Source organism: Lates calcarifer, linkage group LG23 (assembly GCF_001640805.2).
Source record: "Lates calcarifer isolate ASB-BC8 linkage group LG23, TLL_Latcal_v3, whole genome shotgun sequence".
NCBI lineage: Eukaryota > Metazoa > Chordata > Actinopteri > Centropomidae > Lates > Lates calcarifer.
In genome coordinates, this window is record NC_066855.1 from 2,148,631 (window position 1) to 2,166,597 (window position 17,967).

Below are 17,967 nucleotides of genomic sequence, written 5' to 3' on the forward strand. Positions count from 1 at the left end.
GATGGGGATTTCTGCTCTGAATAACTGAAGATCTCATCCTTCTTTTATCTTGCTTTCTCCTCTGAGTATAGCTTCAGTTCCTCCTATCATTTTCTACTTAAGTAGAAATATTAATCTTTGATAGCTGGTATTAATAATAGCAGCACTTTTGTGTTGCTATGTTGAGAGAAGTGGCAGGACATTTTCTCATGGAGCTCTCCTCTGAGAGAGGTCGCGGAAGACACCCGTCATCTGCACTTGCTTGAAAACTCCTCCTTTATAACGACGGAAAAGGGGGACAGCTGGATTGGCTTCATCCATCAGATCCGGGTGTCATCACCGTCGGCTGACAGGAACGTAGCACCGACTGACTGTGATCTGCACTTGCAAGGCCTGGACACTTGAAATAATTGCATGGGGAGCTGGTGGATTAGGCGACAGACCGTCTGCAACATTCTGTTTAGCATCTTGAGGTCGTTTTTTTCCGGCACTTTCTCTGCAGGGATCAACAAAAAAAGAAATGTTTTTGATGCCACTGGAGGAGAAACATTTTGCCATAGCTGCTGTCAAAGTTCAGGTATGTGCTCTTCGTTTGGTTTATCTTGACACTGGTGTGGAGCTCTGTTTGATGTTGCAGAGCTGTCGTCTTTAATGATAGAAGGCACCAGAAAAAGAGACAAGTCATATGCATGACTCAAAATCAGCAAACTGCCGGACACCGACGCACACAGGGTGACGCGTTCAGCGTTTCTGCTCTCTCTCTCTCTCTCTCTCTCTCTCCCTGCGGCGCAGTCCGTGCGTCCTGCCGCTCTGTCCTCGCGAGGGGTTTCGGTGCCAAAAGACTTTCTTCTTGGACGCAGCGCACTCTGAGCGCACGCTGACCTTTCCTTTTTCTTTTCATTCAAACGCGTTCTGCCAAAGTTAACAAACTCGGAATACATTCTTTGAGGTAAAACAATGACCTGAGAGGTGTAATAGTGAGGGCGGTGAGTTAGTGGGCGGCTGAGCGCCAGCGCCCGTGCGTAACACGAGCAGGTGGATGGAGAGGCTGGCGGGATGCGGCTTTCCGAGCAGGTCAGCGCCGCTTCGGAGCGGCTGGACTCCACGTTCTCTGCTGAGGGACATCTTCCACTATGGACTTGATATGAGGATGAAGTTCGCTGTTTAAAAGTAAGTGAAGCTGTTGAAGAATAAGAGGGAGAAGGGGAATTTTGTGCTGATTCTTATGGTGCTCATTGTCTTCATCTGTTGGTATTTCTGTGAGATCTCTGGTTTCGCTTGTGCGCACCGTGACACGATTCTTAAATCGGCGTTTCTGTTTTGTCTGAGTAAGAGTGTAAAAGTTACGTTTTTATCAAACCTATTGTGAAATAGCTGCACACGTGCGCTAAATCATGGCGCTTCTGGCTTCCAAATGCAGTTAAATGACAACTGAATTAAATCCCCAACTCAAACCCACAACATGTGCTTTGTGCACATTCTAAGATCTGTTTCTGTGTGTTGGTGTAAGAGGAGGTAGACCTGTGTTTAATCTCAGCACATTAAAAATAACTGAAACAGGTGCAATTCCACTGGAGAGACGCGCGTAATTATCTCACCTCCCGCACAGCCAGGGGAGTAGCAGACTCAGGGCGAATAAGGGGATTGTTTTTCAATTAAGAGGTCAAAGGTTTGAAGCCTGCAGTCATTTCACGTCAAAGTCCTTGAGAGGAAAGATAAACCAACCTGCGCCCTGCTGGATGAGAGTTTCCACTTTCTCGTGAATGAAGGAAATGTCCCATTGAGCTGGACATTTATCACAGGCAGCCCGCAGGTTATAGTGCGAGGCTGCATCAAGCCAAGCTGCTGCTGCTTCCCTGGCATCACTTCATCTGTTCACACAGTCCGTGTTGAGATGAAGGACTGCTCCTGACACCTGTCCAGCAATTTATCATTTCTTCTGAAGCTCAAGAAGCCTATCAGACTTTCTATTGGCAAGAATTTCAACTGAGTATTAAATCCTCATTTACACGTAATAAAGGCTACAATTAATCTGCTTTATAATTAAACTACAACATGTTGCCAAATTATCCTGACTCACATACACTAGGTTCATGCTAGCAAATAACACTGACAATGCTTTTTCAGTTGTCAGATGTCAGTTGTCACACACACACACATACACTTCACAGATACCTGTTTGAATTTTTGAATTTTGCACTTTAAGGTAATAAACCACAAGATTTTCATCACTATTTTTCCATTGAACTAGCAGTTAGTCCACTCAGTAGTTTTCACTGTAAGTGGTAGGGTCCGCCACTCCTGCACCTGCTGTTACTGCTTGTGAACACAGGTGTCGCAAAATCAGACGGCACTGCAATATAAGGGATCGTAACTTTAAACATTTGTGCCTCATACATGTTCTCAAATTGTGAGAATGCAGTGTGTCCACTCTAATATGACTTACAAGGGCAAGAAAAATACTAAAACAGCTTTTAGAGCAACATCTCAGACTGATCGGCTTAGCTCACTTAGTGGCTCATCAGATCAGGTTGAGACAGGTTCTATTGCAGATATTTCTAGTTGCAAATGTCTGAGTCAAATACACCATGTGAAAATGGATTAAACTCCATTGTTTCAGAGGCCAAGGCCAGTGAATGAATATGTTTATCTCTCCTAACAGTGATGAAATTAGCTGACAAATGTAATCAGTGATAATTCTGATAATCTGATGGTTGTGCAGTTTAAAACTGAACTGAACACCTTGGGGGTTTTCACTTATGTGCATATAAAATAGGAGATTTGAAGGTGTAGAACTTGGCTCTGGTGATCACTGATGGGCATTTCTGGCTAATCTGTATATTGATAAAAGAATACAACAATCCCTAAAGCCACCCTGTCAGGATAACCTTTGCACGCATGCACACACTGACACAGGTGTGATGGTCCTAGTCCTCTGTGTTAACAGCTACTCATATCCAACTTTTTATCACCATGAGTATCATTAACACAAAGTGGGCTGTCCAGGTGGTCCCGCATGTACCAATCACATGAAATTCAGGCAAATTATGAAAGCAAGGACAAGACTGTTGTTGCTGTTGAGCGAGCTGTTGCTGTCACCGCAGGGAAAGAGTGAGTGATCCTGCCCCAGTGTCAGAGCTGTTTGTCCCCAAGATCAATTGAATAAACATTTGTCTTCGCGCAGCGGCGGTGCCCCTGTCGTTCTCTCGCTCAGGCGTACCTTTTTGCATGTATGCATAAATGGGGGAGGCATGCATACACAAATTATGCGGACGCCTGACCTGGACTGCTTGGGCTAAGGGGGTGGGGGTTGGTTATGGTTTGGACAGATTTACAAAGCAAGAACAGAGCGAAAGACCTGATGAGATTCAAGAGAAATTTTGACACTGAATACAGACACAAATATGGCTCTAAAGAAGACGTCGTGATGAGTTTTGTGTCACCTACACTTGCATGTTTATGTAAAATTTTAAACTAGATATAATCTTTAGTTTGAAATCAGTGTACATCAGTGACACGACTTAAAGGTTTTGTGTGTTTGGGGTGATGTTGAGTAATGTGTGTCATGATGGCTGCTGGCTCAGGTACAAACCAAAAATCTGCAGTATGTGACTCTCTCAGGTTTTTTTCTGTCTCTACTGTGTTTCTCAAATGAAGGAGAAAATGGCCAAAAGTTATTTTTAGAAAACTGCACATCATGTAACAAAAAATGGACCTGGCTGGATTTAGCTGTTTCTTCAACGTCTTTGCCTCTGTCTGCCAAATGCTTGCTGTGTTGAGGATAATCAAGGAGAGGAAGAACTAAACATGGAGCATTCTCTAGAAAGAGTGTTTTACATCTTACTCTAAAGATGTGAACGTAGATATGTAAAGTAACTTGCGACCGTTGCCATGGATTTTCTCAGCCAAACTTATTGTTTTTTCACTCCATTGTCTTTCTTTCCACAGATCTATCTTGCTCTTTTCTCGTCTCTCTACAGCTGGGATGTGATACTGGTGGTTCCGCACGCTGGAAAATCAGTCACCCCAATACCCAGAGCTCCAAGCCCCTAGACCCCCAGGTTTGTCTTAGAACTCAACACCTGAAGTCCCCTGACTCTTATTTCCACCACTCTGTGTGTTCAAACTAATGTGGCAAAGCATGTAACTCTAATCCAAAACCATTAATATCCACCATTTCTGAACCTTTGTCCCCCACTCCCTTCCATTTTTAGATGCTTAGAACCCTTTGATTCCCTTGAACCATTTCAGCCACCATGGCCTTGGATCAGTGGCCCTTCCTCTCGACTCCCCCTAACACCTCCATTCCTGAGCCCCTCCTGTACGACAGCTACATCCAAGGGAACGAGTCCGACCTGGACCTGAACATCTCAGAGACCAGAGAGCCTCACCAGGACAAGACCAGCTCCGTGGTCATCACCTTTATCTACTTCGTGGTGTGTGCCGTGGGGCTCTGCGGCAACACCCTGGTCATCTATGTCATCCTGCGTTATGCCAAAATGAAGACGGTGACCAACATCTACATCCTCAACCTGGCAGTGGCAGATGTTCTGTGCATGATGAGCCTGCCGTTCATCGCCCTGCAGCTGGCTCTGGTGCACTGGCCCTTCGGAGAGGCTCTGTGCAGGGTGATCATGACTGTAGGTGGGTGTAGTGCAGAAGGCTAATGGTGCACTTCAGAAAACAGCAGCAGTACTACTGGGCAAAGAGGCACTTCTAGGTTCCTCAAGAGGAAAATTATCCTGAAATCATAGTCTACCCTGGCTGTAATTTGAAGAAAACTGAGAATAACATCTTTACTATTTAAATGTTCAGCTGCAGCTTGAAGAGTGTTTGTTTAAAATATTGGTGTCTTAAACGAGTTGTACTTTTTTTTGCTGTTAGATGTCTTTCATATCTGTCCTTTAAATGCGAAGCTACAGCCAGGAGACTGTTAATAGACTGGAAGCAGGGGGAAACAGTCTGTCTTTGTGGTTCAAAAATCTTCTCTAATTAACACACTGTATCTCATTTGTTTTATCTGTACAAAAACCACAAGTGTTAAAATGTCAAGTTGTGGTTTTATTGGAGGTTAGTGAAGGTTATGTGTGCCAGGCACTGTGACTTGTTCTTACACTTCGATTTTTGATTAAACAAATTAAACAAACTAGACACAGCACAACATGTTTATGAGTAAGCTTTAGAGGTGCTGGAAGGAAGGATCTGTTTTCATTTCAACAGAGCTGTATCCTCATGCTTCCAGTCTTCATGCTAATTTAAGCTTCATACTTAACAGTCAAGCTATTCGAAGCAGCTTCTATCTCACTGTAGCACTTTGGCATTGGTGATTACTGATGTATTTAACCCACCTTGTGCCTCTCTCCTCTCCTCTGCCCCCCCCCCCCCCCAGATTCTCTCAATCAGTTCACCAGCATCTTCTGTCTGATGGTAATGAGCATCGATCGATACCTGGCTGTGGTTCACCCTATTAAGTCCACAAAATGGCGGAAGCCCCGTGTAGCCAAGCTAATTAACCTGACAGTCTGGGGTGTGTCGCTGTTAGTCATCCTACCCACTATGATCTTCAGTGGCCTGGACAAGGTGCCAGTGTGTGGCATCGTGTGGCCGGAGCCCCAGGACGTCTATTACACAGCCTTCATATTCTACACCTTTTTCATTGGATTCTTCCTGCCCCTGGCAGTCATATGCATGTGCTACCTGCTTATTATTGTCAAGGTTAGAGCCCAATGCTGCATGTGTTACATTATATTGCAACTTTTCTGTTTTGCTTTTACATCTTGACTGTCTTGTGAAAACTTAAAAAAAACAAGGTTTATTTGTCAATTCAGATAATTTAAGTGAGTAGTTAAGTGTAGAACAAATGTTTTAACAAAATTTTGCAACAGAATTTTTGCTCAGTCTCATTTAGCTAAGCTGAAATATGTAACATGAAAAATTATATCACAATAACTTTATTATCATTCTGTAGAATAACAGGACACCAGGGTTTTTGTGTGTTTGCATAGGAGCTGGCTAGACGCGGAAGGCTATCCACCCTATCCAGGGAAACTGAACATTTTTGTTTAACAGTCCTCTGAATTTGTAGAGAAATCATGTTGAAAATGTCAGGAAATCTACTTAAAGAGAAACTTAATTTGGAAAAAAGTCTATGTCAGGTAAATTTACAGGAACAAAAACCAAGATTTACTCTGAAGTAAAGAGCTAGCTTAGCTGCTTCCAGTTTTTACGCTACACTAAGCTAAGATAAGATAAATGTCTCCTAGTTGCAGATATTTAACAGACAGATCATTTTTGGCACAGTGTGAACATTGTGCTAGCATGCTTGAAATTTTCAGCCACTGACAGCCTTTCCTTTTGCTAGGTGAAGTCATCCGGCATGAGAGTGGGTTCCACCAAACGCAAGCGTTCAGAACGTAAGGTGACACGGATGGTGTCTATCGTGGTGGCGGTGTTTGTCCTCTGCTGGCTGCCTTTCTACATTTTCAATGTCACCTCCGTCACTAGCTCCATCAACCCCACGTCTGCTGTGAAGAGCACCTTTGATTTCGTCGTGGTCCTCGGGTACGCCAACAGCTGCGCCAACCCCATCCTGTATGCCTTTCTGTCGGACAACTTCAAGAAGAGCTTTCAGAACGTTCTGTGCCTGAAAAAGGTGGCAGGCCTGGACGAGATAGAGCGCAGCGACAGCAGGGCGGACAGGAGCAGGATGGTGAACGATGCGGTGATCATCAACGCCAACTTGGAGACTCACAATGCTGCCCTGCTCAACAGCGAGTTGCAGACCAGCATCTGAAGGGTAAAGGAGTGGTAGTCACATCCAGGGAGGACAGAGAAAATGAGCAGTGGTGCTCGGGGCCTCTAGACTGATGGGCTGCCACTGCACTGCTAGTGACCCTTGCTCAAAGATGCGGGGGCAGGAGGATGATGTAATAGCTGCTGCTCATGGACACTGACACATGAACAAAGTCTAAGTGAAAAATAAACAATTTCTTAAGGGTTGCCATCTCAAAATGCTTGATATTTGGATTAATGAAATAACTTCAGCTGGTTAACCCTGAGGTGACACAACAGCATATCTGACTGAAATGATATTCAACACTATGGAGACAACCAATGTTGAAATCAATCATTAATTAGACTGCCGTTCATGCTCGCCAACTTTAGGCTTCTATTGAGTTGTGGAAACAAGACGTGGGATCGGATAGTGGACTGCTGTGGAGCCACTGGAAAGATACTGGAGCTAGTTCACCCAGGTCCCTGGGGATTGAACTCCATCAATGGCTTTGCCTTGACAGAGCAAAGACTGTTTGACATTGATTTCTCTGAATGTGGAAATACTGCTGAAGACGTAACTCTCTAGAAACAGAAAGAAAAAAAAAAACCACAACCCAAAGATGAATAGTTTCATGGTCATGTATTATTCGTACCAGCTGATTAGTCTGGTCTTACATGATCAACAGGACAAGAAAATGCCAACCCCTTCCAAACATATCTTATCTACCAACAAATGAAGGATGCTCTTTTCCCTCTCCAGCTGGCAACTCAGCGGAAGGAGGTTGCATTGATCCGATAAATGCCTGAATTCAACATCCTGGATTATTGATTACGTGGAAGGATGACCTTGTTCAGTTCAAAACAGCATGACTTTGTATATAGGAAATGGTTTTCTGTCAACCTTATGGGGAAAGTTCTGCACCAAAACAAATTTCAAAGGCAGTCCCTACTGTAAAATTCTGTATTGTTGTGAAATGCGTCAAGGACAGCTTTGAAACTATGTTTGTGAAACCAGTCATGTGTACTTTATACCTCACTGTGTCCTGGTCTCTACAATAGTTGCCCCCCTGTGCCAGTGATGCAGTTATGCGGAGCCCATTTCTACTTGTTAAGTGCTGTGTTTTGACAATGTAAGATTTCCGCTTGATTTCATGTTGAAATGTGGTCACCACCCCCAGCTTTATATTCGGTTCTGTCAGCATGAGCTTGCAAAAAATCCTTAATTTCACAGAAGGCAGAAAAAGAGGTTGGAGTAGGGGGTAAGGAATTATATAGAAAGAAAGAAAAGCACAGCTTGTGCAAAGTGGGCTGCGAAGAGATCAGGGTGTGCTTGAGAGATATATTGAACCACATATATCATATTTTCTTAACAATTTATTTCCAGTACAACACTTTCAGATGTTGTTACAAGCCTCCTGTATTGGAGGTGGCCTGCTCTTAGGCAATAATGGGTGAGAGCAGCTGGTTGCTTTCTGAAGTTATGAACTGAATTCTCGTGTATCTACACATCAAACTGCATTTCTCTGCTGTTTTGACATTGAACTTCATTTTACTATTGATGCGTTAGCGTGTTTGGATGATTTCAGCTCGTTAAAATACAAAATTCATAATTATAGAGTCTTGTGCTTTTGGGATGTGAAGTACAAAGTCCAAGGGCCCCTTACTTACCCCACACCTACCACCAATAATACATTTCTTAAAACTGGATTTTGATATGGGGCCCTTATAAAAGACTGGACCACAAAATTAGCTAATGATGCAGGACATGCATCTGTCCATCCTGTATTACAGTGGTGTAATTTTTTTCTCTCAGTGCCCAGTTGATCCATCCCTAGCTTCTCCACAGATTATTAATTCAGAATAACTATAACTATCAGATTGTACATATACTGCAATTTACTAACTCATGGTTTTAATGTTCAGATTCAGATTCTTACACAGACTGCTCATAAAGTACACCAAGAACAAACACTGCTTAAATAAGGTTACTCATACATGTAATGTCACAAGCAATATACACTACTGTGTGTGTTCAGTCACACTACTGGCAGTCCCAGTAATGCTTGTTTCTATGGATACCATTCAACGCTATAACCAACATATCTTATAATAGACAGTATCACTAATAAAATTACACAAAAAGCATACAATTAGTGTGACCTTGACTCACTTCATCTCACAGCATTCAATACAATGGTTTGATAGTGAAAGCAATATGCAGGCAACTATACTTAAATGTGCACATTACTGCAGTATATCCCTGTACTCTGTATATATAGTGGCTTGTGGTGAGACACAAGGACTTCAGGAGGTAAGACTGATTAATGGAATAACCAGTCAATCAGTGGAACATGACAAATGTTCTCATGAGTTTTTTCTTTTCATTTAGCCATGTTTGCAGTATGGCTCAAAGGAACGGCAGTGACAGTCTGTAGATTCATGACTTTGGTCCATATTGAAATATCTCAACAATTACTGGATAGATTCCCATGCAATTTGGTACAGACATCCACTGTCCCCTCAGGATGAATTATAATAACTTTGGTGATTTCCTTAACGTCCCACAATCATCAGTCTTTTTTTTTTTTTAATTTGTTGAATACTTTATGATCAACTACCTGTAAAACTAACTATATTCTGGGGCGCATTGGTGGCTCACCTGGTAAAGTGTGTACAGTGTCAAAGCTTACCACAGAATTACATTCCCATCAGCCCCAGCTGTACTTTGTATTTAGTGTTAATAGAGTTGTGAGGAGGAAAGACGGTTGGTTATAGTGGTGTTTCTCCTGATTCTGTATCAATGTGAGCACGTTAGCATGCTAATATTAGCAGTGAGCTTTAGCTTTGAATTTGAATGTCTATTTACATATTGTCCATACTGTCCACACTGGTTTTCAACTGCTAACCTGAACACCATTTGAGATCACTATTAGCTTTTAGAAATAAACGTACTGCCAGTTAGTTTAGTTGACTGGGCTGACTCCCACATGTCACAGGTTCCCAGTGGAGCAAAGGAGCAACAACAAAAGACAATATGACAATAACCTGAATTTGGAAACCTTATCATTCCATTAATGCTGACTGAACGAGCCAACATGAACAGCAGACATACATTTCAGTTTTAGCTATCAGCCTGTGCACTGAGACTTCTCTGACAGACATCCATGATGGAACCAGACCTGGTTGCTGGGAGATTTGTCAACACCTGCAAAGCCGCTATGGTGGTAATAAGGCCATCCGCCATATGCTGCAGACTCAGATTTGTTTCATCACGGTATATCGGTCAAGTCAGAAGCCATCAATCAGTGCAATCAAAAGGCATGAGCACGCAGACAGGGCTTGTCCTGTGAGGTTACTGCAGAAAATAATTAAGTGAGGCCACACACACATAAGATATTTGTTGGTGGTGGGACACACAGGATACAATTAATCATGACATCCTCTCTGTGCTGCCACTGCTGGTAGTATTTGTAGCAGAGCCAGCCCCACCTTCAGCCCCTGGTCAAAGTAGGAACACACACACACAATCACAGGTATTTGTGTGGGAACAGTTCCATGTGATGTATATAAAGACAAAAACACACACTCTTCAGCCTTGTTGCTCTCAATGTGTCACACGGACGTAAGCTCCTTGCACCCTTGTCTGAATAATGCAGAAGGCGATAAGGGTGACCAATTCTGCATCAGGGAGTCATGGTGACCTAACTGACTGTGTTTGTATGTAAAGCAGTCCAAGACCAAAGGCGTTACTTGAGTGATACCGACAACCAGAAACATGTTTGGATTATAATTTATCATGCATAGAAATCCTGTGACTGATCCTGAAACATGTGGTATCTCTCTGTATGTTTTTGTTTATGCATTTGTGAATACTCAAATGCCAAATGTGTGTACGTGTCACAGACAAACTCATTTCACAATCTCACCCATTGCAGCTAAGGTATTTAGCGCCTTCAAGACTGAAGTGCAAGAGCTATTCTCTCATCATCCACAGTTAATTACTTGTGCTCTCGTTGTCTTTCTATCTGTTCCTCTCCCTCTCTCTTTGATTCACATGCACAGCTGGTGAAGAATAATATGAGCTGACACACATTTCACACCCACCCAAACTGAGCTGAGCTGAAATGAACTGAACCACACTGAGGGAAACACACTATGCCTGTCATTGCCACTGGCTATTTGGACGTGCTTAATGGACCCTATGTACTTAAAGGACCATTCTGATGTTTAATAGATGTTGTTAAGATGGTTTGTGCCAAATCCAGTGTAAATGTAGCGCTAAGGCGACAGCTGAGGCAATGAGATGCTTTAGCTGCTTTCTTTGTCATTTTGTGAAATCAAGACCTAAATCTGTCTCTGAAATTAGATTGTGGTGTATTCTGGAAAAAGTTGTGATTATTCGCATTGACGTGGACCTGCTCTCTGGGTAAAGCTCAGGCTCAGAGCCAAATGTGAAAAGGGCATTTGTCTGGATTTCTGGCTGGTTCCCGCCACTGTATAGTGTACAGATGAGAGGCAGAAGCGGGGGAATGGGAAACCTCTGCCTTCTTGCGCTCGGTTTCTTTTTTTGAAACAAGTTCATTTGCGAAGGGCTAGAACGTGCACCCCTGTGGCTGCACCGTTCAATATAAACTCTACGTATCTGTGGTATCCTTGGCTTGTTTTTGCATGGGCCGGGCTGTATAGCCCACCCTCTGTGTCACCTCACCAACCAAAACCAGCGTTATTACGCATACAGGGTGCCACATTTTTTGCTAAATACACTTTCAGAATAAAGATACAGAGTTGTACTTTTTAGCAACAATGGGTACAACTATGTAGCTTTTTAAGTGATGGTCACAAGCAAGTGTGATGCATTCTTGGTAAAGAAATAAAATGAAACATACAGATAATCCTGACTAAGCCAAATTTTATGCGAGCTGGTCATAACTTACATGCTTGTTTCTGTCATGGATGTGTACTTTTCTGTGCAGTTACTTTTATCTATGTGCCTTGAAACTTAAATTGAATATGAAATCATGTGATGACATTTGTGTACAGCAAAACAACATTGTAATCTGTTTGTCCCAGAAGCCAAGCAACCAAAGGCCTTTGTACTGTACAGACATGTTAACCAAAACATTACAGAGACCTGCTGTAAATCATTTTTAGTACTATTTCCCTGGCTTACGTAGCTTATGTTTGTGTGATATGATGTCAGAGGCAGATGTTTATTTGTGACTCTTTATTGTTGCATAGATTATAATGTGATCATTGATTGTAATAGACAGGCTGTTGTCCTTGTCTCTGCAATTAAAATGCAGACTAGTTTCTGCTCCCATGGTCAAACCTGTGTATTTGTGTTTCAGTGAATGTGCATATGTAGCCTATATGTGTATATGTGTTTTGCTGTATGAACTCACTTGGCTGGAAGCAGTGTGTATGATGACCACTATCTCTTAGAAAGTTCCAAGAATTTGAAGGGCCATTCCTCAGTGCATTTCCTCCTGGAATAAATTCTTTGGAAGAACTCCAAGTTTCTGGATCTCAGTGATCCCTGGAAAACATCACTACAGAAAACTGTATATTCTATATAGATGATGCTCAGTGTGAGATACAGTGAACACCAGTATTTCCTAAGGGGTTGTCAAAGATCTCCCCACATAGAGTATCTAAATCTAGCTCCCAATTCACAACTTACAACTTTGCAGAAAATTAAAGTCTGGCTTTGTCATTATTTTTACTGCACTCAAGTGTTGTTAGCTCACCTTGTAGGCACTGAATTGGTCATTTGTAAATAAAAATCTGTCTAGACATCCAGGTAATAACCAGGCTAAATTTGGTTGGAAAGTGAAGGCACTTTAGACTCTACGGCAAGATAACAGTATTTCAACTGTAGTTAAGAACTGCTTCACATTTAAATGCTGCAAAACTAAATGTAACCTAGTCTGAAAAGTCATTACCTTTTAAACCAAATATTCCAAAACAAACCCAACAAACACTCAAGGCTCCCACAGAATGAAAAGTGTTTGTGTTTAGTGCTCAATGGCAAATATTAATCGCTAATGCTAATCGCTAAATCACTACTTTACCTAACCCTCACAGAACAAATTCTGTGTAAAGTTGTAGCCGACAATCGAAGTCATCTCAAAGGCAATGTGGATTTATTTAGATATCCCCCAACACTACAAGTAGGTAAGGCTCAATTTAATACCTTCCACACACAAGTTAGCCTACATGCGACAACGTTCCCTCATATCACCTCTAATTTTCTCTCCTGCCTGAGTTGCCTCCAAATGACTCACAACTCTGCACGCCGTGCCAATCTGCACTGCTGAGGATTCAATTCCTCTGTGAGAGCAAATAATGTATTCTGTAATGAAAGTCGTGCTTGGGGGTGTTTCATTGTGGTGGCGGCAGGTGAGAGGATGGAAATGAGGATTAAATGCACACAGAAGGTGAATTTTCACATCCAGCTCTAGCCAGCTAAATATTAGTTTTTTAGGAGAGCGAAGTTTGAATGTCAAGGTAAAAAATGTCAGCGAATGCAGCACTTGTTCCCCCAGTGTGGTCAACAATAGATTTATTATAATGGGTCAGTGCTGTGCCAAAGCCCTGGTACAGTAGTGTATGATCAAGCCTCTGTATGTATGACCTTTTCCATAACCAGATAGAAATACGACCAGTCAAACTACTCTTGAAAATTCTTTTGAAAAGTTCTGTTGCATAATATGGACTCAAACTAGAATAAAGTGAAGGCAAGTAGGCCAAACTAAAATCAGTGTATGAAAAACTTGTTGCAGCACAGCTCACATGAAGCCTATGGAACTGAGGTATTGTTAATGAACAGGATGAAAAGCACAAAAGATCAGAGATGAGGCTAAATTAAAGTTTTAAACGAAGAGCCGAGCCAAGGAAAAAAATCTGGTTTTCAGCTCAACTATCAAATTATTTAAATAGCTCTGTAAGGTTTTCATATACAGACGAAAATGTGTATGCTGTTGCCAAAGGTGTTATAAAGCTTCCTTTTTATGACTACAATGGATATTTGTCATGCAGCACAACATTAGCTTTCAGCTGGAGTCATGTTTCTGTCTACCTAATGAATAAGTCCTGTATTTGCTCTCTTTTTATTTCCAGTTTAAGTCTCCGATCACTATGGAGGGAAATATCTGACTCTTCAGTAGGAAAATGCTCCACTATGTTCACTAGCTAGCTGCTAATTTTAGCTACATTTGTCTGTCTGGCTCCACACGCCAGACAGGCAGTGTACAGATGATTTGTAGATTTAGATTTAGATTTTTAGAAGAGAATAGATGTGGGTCCAGAAACCAAAACAGTGAATTGAAAGACACTAAAATGCTCTCTAAAGATGAAGAGAGCTGCAGAGCTGCGTGATAATTCTCTCTGGGTTTGTCACTATGAGTCACCATGTTCACATTCAAGTAGTTCTGTGATCCACTGTAAATGAAGATTTTAGCAGCTTTAAAAAAAAACACTGTAACTTTTGCTGAGCAACAGCGGCCTCTACAGCCACAAGTGGTAATTAAGGCTACTGGAGAGCAGCGTACCCCAAGAGTAACAGTTCTGACTTCATAGCCCCACAAACAGAATATACACAGGCCAAACTCTACATATTCCTCATGATCGCTGGCTTGTCATTGCAACAGACACAACAAACCCAAGTCAGTATACTATCAAATTGATTTTGAGGCTGTTAGTAAAATAGTTGCATGATATTTCTTAAATCACTAACAAAGTAAAAAAAATCGAACTTCTTTTCAAACACTGTTTTCAAACACTAATCAGAGAGAGAGTTTGATTTGGTGTCATTGTTGAATGAATACATTAAATATCACTGGTAGATATGTATGAATGGGTTGTTACCACTGTTGAGTTTTGTGTTATTATCTATTGATTTGGTTTTATTGCTCTATTCATGAGAACAAAGTCTCTAATGCGGGAAAAGTGGCAGGTAAGTGTACAAAAGAGAACAAATAGTTGCCTCTTGACCAAATGGTTCACATGAAAGTAGTCAGATCATTTATGTGGATCAAGATGAGAGCGTCAATGTCAGTACATCAGATATTGCACTACTTGCACCTGCGCAGATGAAATACAGCATGGGTTTTCCACAGTTCTCTAATGAGCCAATTTTTCCCCAACACAAATGAAGTGAAAGGAGATTTCCTGTTGGTGTTGTTACAGTGACGTCAAAGAAAGAAAATGAGGAAATGCAACATGCTCTTTTTGATCTAACAAACATACTCTAGTGGGTGAAAGTGTTCAGTGGTCTAGTGGAAGTTTCAGCAGGGCACTGCACGCTGCACAGCATGTGGGCTTTCATCCTTTCATCATACATTTTCATACTCTTGCAGTACTCCCTATGTCTCATGAGAACGGTCCTTTCATCCCCTGCCAAATCCTTTACCTTTCAACACTCTTTTCTTTTGCCAAAGTTCTAGAAAAGAGTAGGTTTCTGGGACTGGTCTAGCTCCCTGCCTGGTCAAGTGAAGGATTAGTAGTGATGAACTAGTGTTCCTACACAATAAAGAGAGTATCAGAGGTGAAATGGTGAAAGGGCTCGTAAGTTTCTCTCAATTGATGACAACAGCACAGAGATTAGTTTGGAAATTGGTATTGATCCTACCCCTAACAGGCTGTCTTTTCATACACTGCAGGCTGTCTCCATCTACTGGTGTAACTTTTGTATTGTTGGAGTCAATGTACAGCTGCATAGAATTTACAGCGACAGCTGTACTCCAGTACTCCGATTGACACTTTTGAGACTTTGTATTTAAGAAGTGTTACACACTCCCATATGGGGCTGAGAACTCTTTGACCACTCAAGTCTCTATAACCTTTTAAAAAGTAACAGAAATAAATGATTGTTTATTATTTGTTTTATTTGGTGTAAAAAGTGTGAATAATTCTCTCTCTGTGTTGATGTTGCACATGGAACTATTTCAATAAACCAAGACCTTTGGCAAATGCAAGTCTTGGACTCACTACACACTTTGCATAGGTTGCCAAATGACTGATTTAGTCATTATTTGGTCTTTTTTTGTTCTGTTCTTTTCTTCTACTCATGTGAACTGGCTTCCTTTTTCCCTTTTCAAAATTTGACTACCCATCTGCAGAGAGTCTATTCTGAGTGAACTCAAGTTTCTGGGGGTGGTTGTTTCGTTAGAGGTGTGATCCAGGCTACACAAAACACTGCCTTTACCTTCTTTACCCTCTTCTGGATTCACACCAATACAAGCAAGCAAGATTCTGACTTTGTCATTTTATTGTTGTTTTGACCTCTGCTCTCACCTGCATCTTGACTTTACACTTTTGTCTGTGCATCTTTGAATGTTTTGTTATGCATGTTTGCATACTTAAACATGTTCAAACAGTAATCAAAGCAGACATACTCTGTGTTCCTTCCTCTTTATAATTTTGGTCACTGGTGATTCTGGCGTTTACTGTAGTTCCTGCATCTGGAGTTTTTGATGAGGTAAGCAGTAATGCATATCATATATGCCTGTTTGCAGGGTGCTTTTTGGCCCCCATCAAATCTACAGGCCTTGATACTGTCGACTGCACACTGTGGCCTTGTAATTATTGGTAAACTATACTCACATTTTTGCCAATTTACCTACATAAAAATATATTTTTCTGCATCATCTCATATATTTACAATTTTCCTACATTTCAGGTAAAAACCTTATAGCAAAGTGAATGATATTTTGGAATTAAGGAAAACAGACGGACTGCCAGGCATTATGGTCAAAAAGTCCCGCAGAGCTTGTTGGAGATATTTGTTTGCCTTGATGATGGCGCTAAATGGAGCTAAGTCATCATTTTATCAGTGCTTCCTCAAAATCAACTTTGTTTTCTGCTTGATTTTTTTCTCTAACACTTGGTTTCATTCAGCTGATTTACATATAGAAAGTGGAAATCCCACTAACTGCATACTTGCTTAGGTATACTCAAATGCAGTTTTAACCCCAAAGATTACCGGTAATCATTTGCAGCATAATCTGCAAAAGTGCAGTAGGAATCTATTTGTACCATGATTGTTTTTTCCAAAGCCCTTACCAATTTATCTTCACATTTTTCCTTGACTTTTTCCATCAAGTCAAAGAAAACTGGTTGGAAAAGGACTATTCACTTTTAGCCTTAGCTGTATCTAGCTTGTTTGTGGGTGGGAAGCCAGTGAGGGATCCTATCCTTGTAATTGCACTAGAGACTCCTACTGGTTGACCATAAAAGTCCACACCTTTTACAGCCAGTAAATTATAATTTAGGACATGGCTTATCGTGAATGGCCATAATTTGGTGACCATCTATCTTGTTCTAAAAACTCACACATATTCAATAGCACAACTGCACCTGTTGTTCTTTGTGGGCAGTGGACTCATCCTGCTGCTTCCAGCTATTTGTTTTCAATGCCACGAAGCAGAACTAAATTAGTATGTTGTAAAACAAAACTAACACCTTTTAATGACTTGTCACCACATAATTTCCGTTAGCATTTAACAGGTGCACTGCAGATTGAAACCTAAAGCTTTCTATTCAAGTGCTTATTATTTATTTATTTAAAACAAGTTTTAATTGCTTTTTTCCTCTCTCCAGCACCGCTTTTCAGGCTTGATCTTTCCCTGATTTATTGTGATCTACCATCACAGTCTCTGTTATTAATCTTTTAGTCATACTTTTACTTTTACTATTTTCTTTTTCTAATTGCATTAGATATTAGTTGAGCAAACAGCCACTGTGTGACACTTATTAAATGGCTTTAGAAGTTGCTGCCTTTTTGTTCTGATGCCAAATCTCACTTAGCGATTTAAACTGACACATTGTGCAGGGCTTAAAAGTCAAAAGATTCAAATACTTCTTTGTTCCTGTTGTAGGACAAAAAATAAATCTCTTGTGCACATTTTAATCTAATAATACCAGGTGTTCATGCTGTGTTTAAAAATAACACACTACATTCACTCTTGGTCCAAAACTAAGCTGCATGTGGCTAGAAAGACCCTGGTTCACAGAAACAAAGCAGAGCTTAAACACTGAAATCACATCTTGTGATCAGTGGAGAGTAAAACACATGGTGTGGAATGGTGTGATAAGTTTCACTCTGATGCCGAGAAAGTGGGTTTAGTCACATCTGCATTAATGCCAGAAACACTGAGTCACAGAGATGATCTGTGTAAATTAGGGCTCTGGCAGTATGACTTTTGGGGGGGTTTA

The 17,967-nt window shown here is 41.2% G+C and overlaps 1 protein-coding gene across 2 annotated transcripts; it reads left to right on the top strand.

The window, feature by feature from the left end:
* On the top strand, positions 1 to 12,081 carry sstr2a (somatostatin receptor 2a). 2 transcript variants are annotated; one of them, XM_018703818.2, is made up of 5 exons: positions 1 to 556; positions 3,928 to 4,037; positions 4,192 to 4,623; positions 5,369 to 5,694; positions 6,341 to 12,081. In XM_018703818.2, the coding sequence occupies exons 3-5, from the start codon at positions 4,236 to 4,238 to the stop codon at positions 6,770 to 6,772; spliced, it is 1,146 nt and encodes a 381-aa protein (XP_018559334.1). In that variant the 5' UTR covers positions 1 to 556; positions 3,928 to 4,037; positions 4,192 to 4,235; the 3' UTR covers positions 6,773 to 12,081. The 2 variants fall into 2 exon arrangements, with proteins under 2 accessions (XP_018559334.1, XP_018559327.1); XM_018703811.2 differs by lacking the exon at positions 1 to 556 and adding an exon at positions 686 to 1,149.
* The last annotated feature ends 5,886 nt before the right edge of the window (positions 12,082 to 17,967 follow it).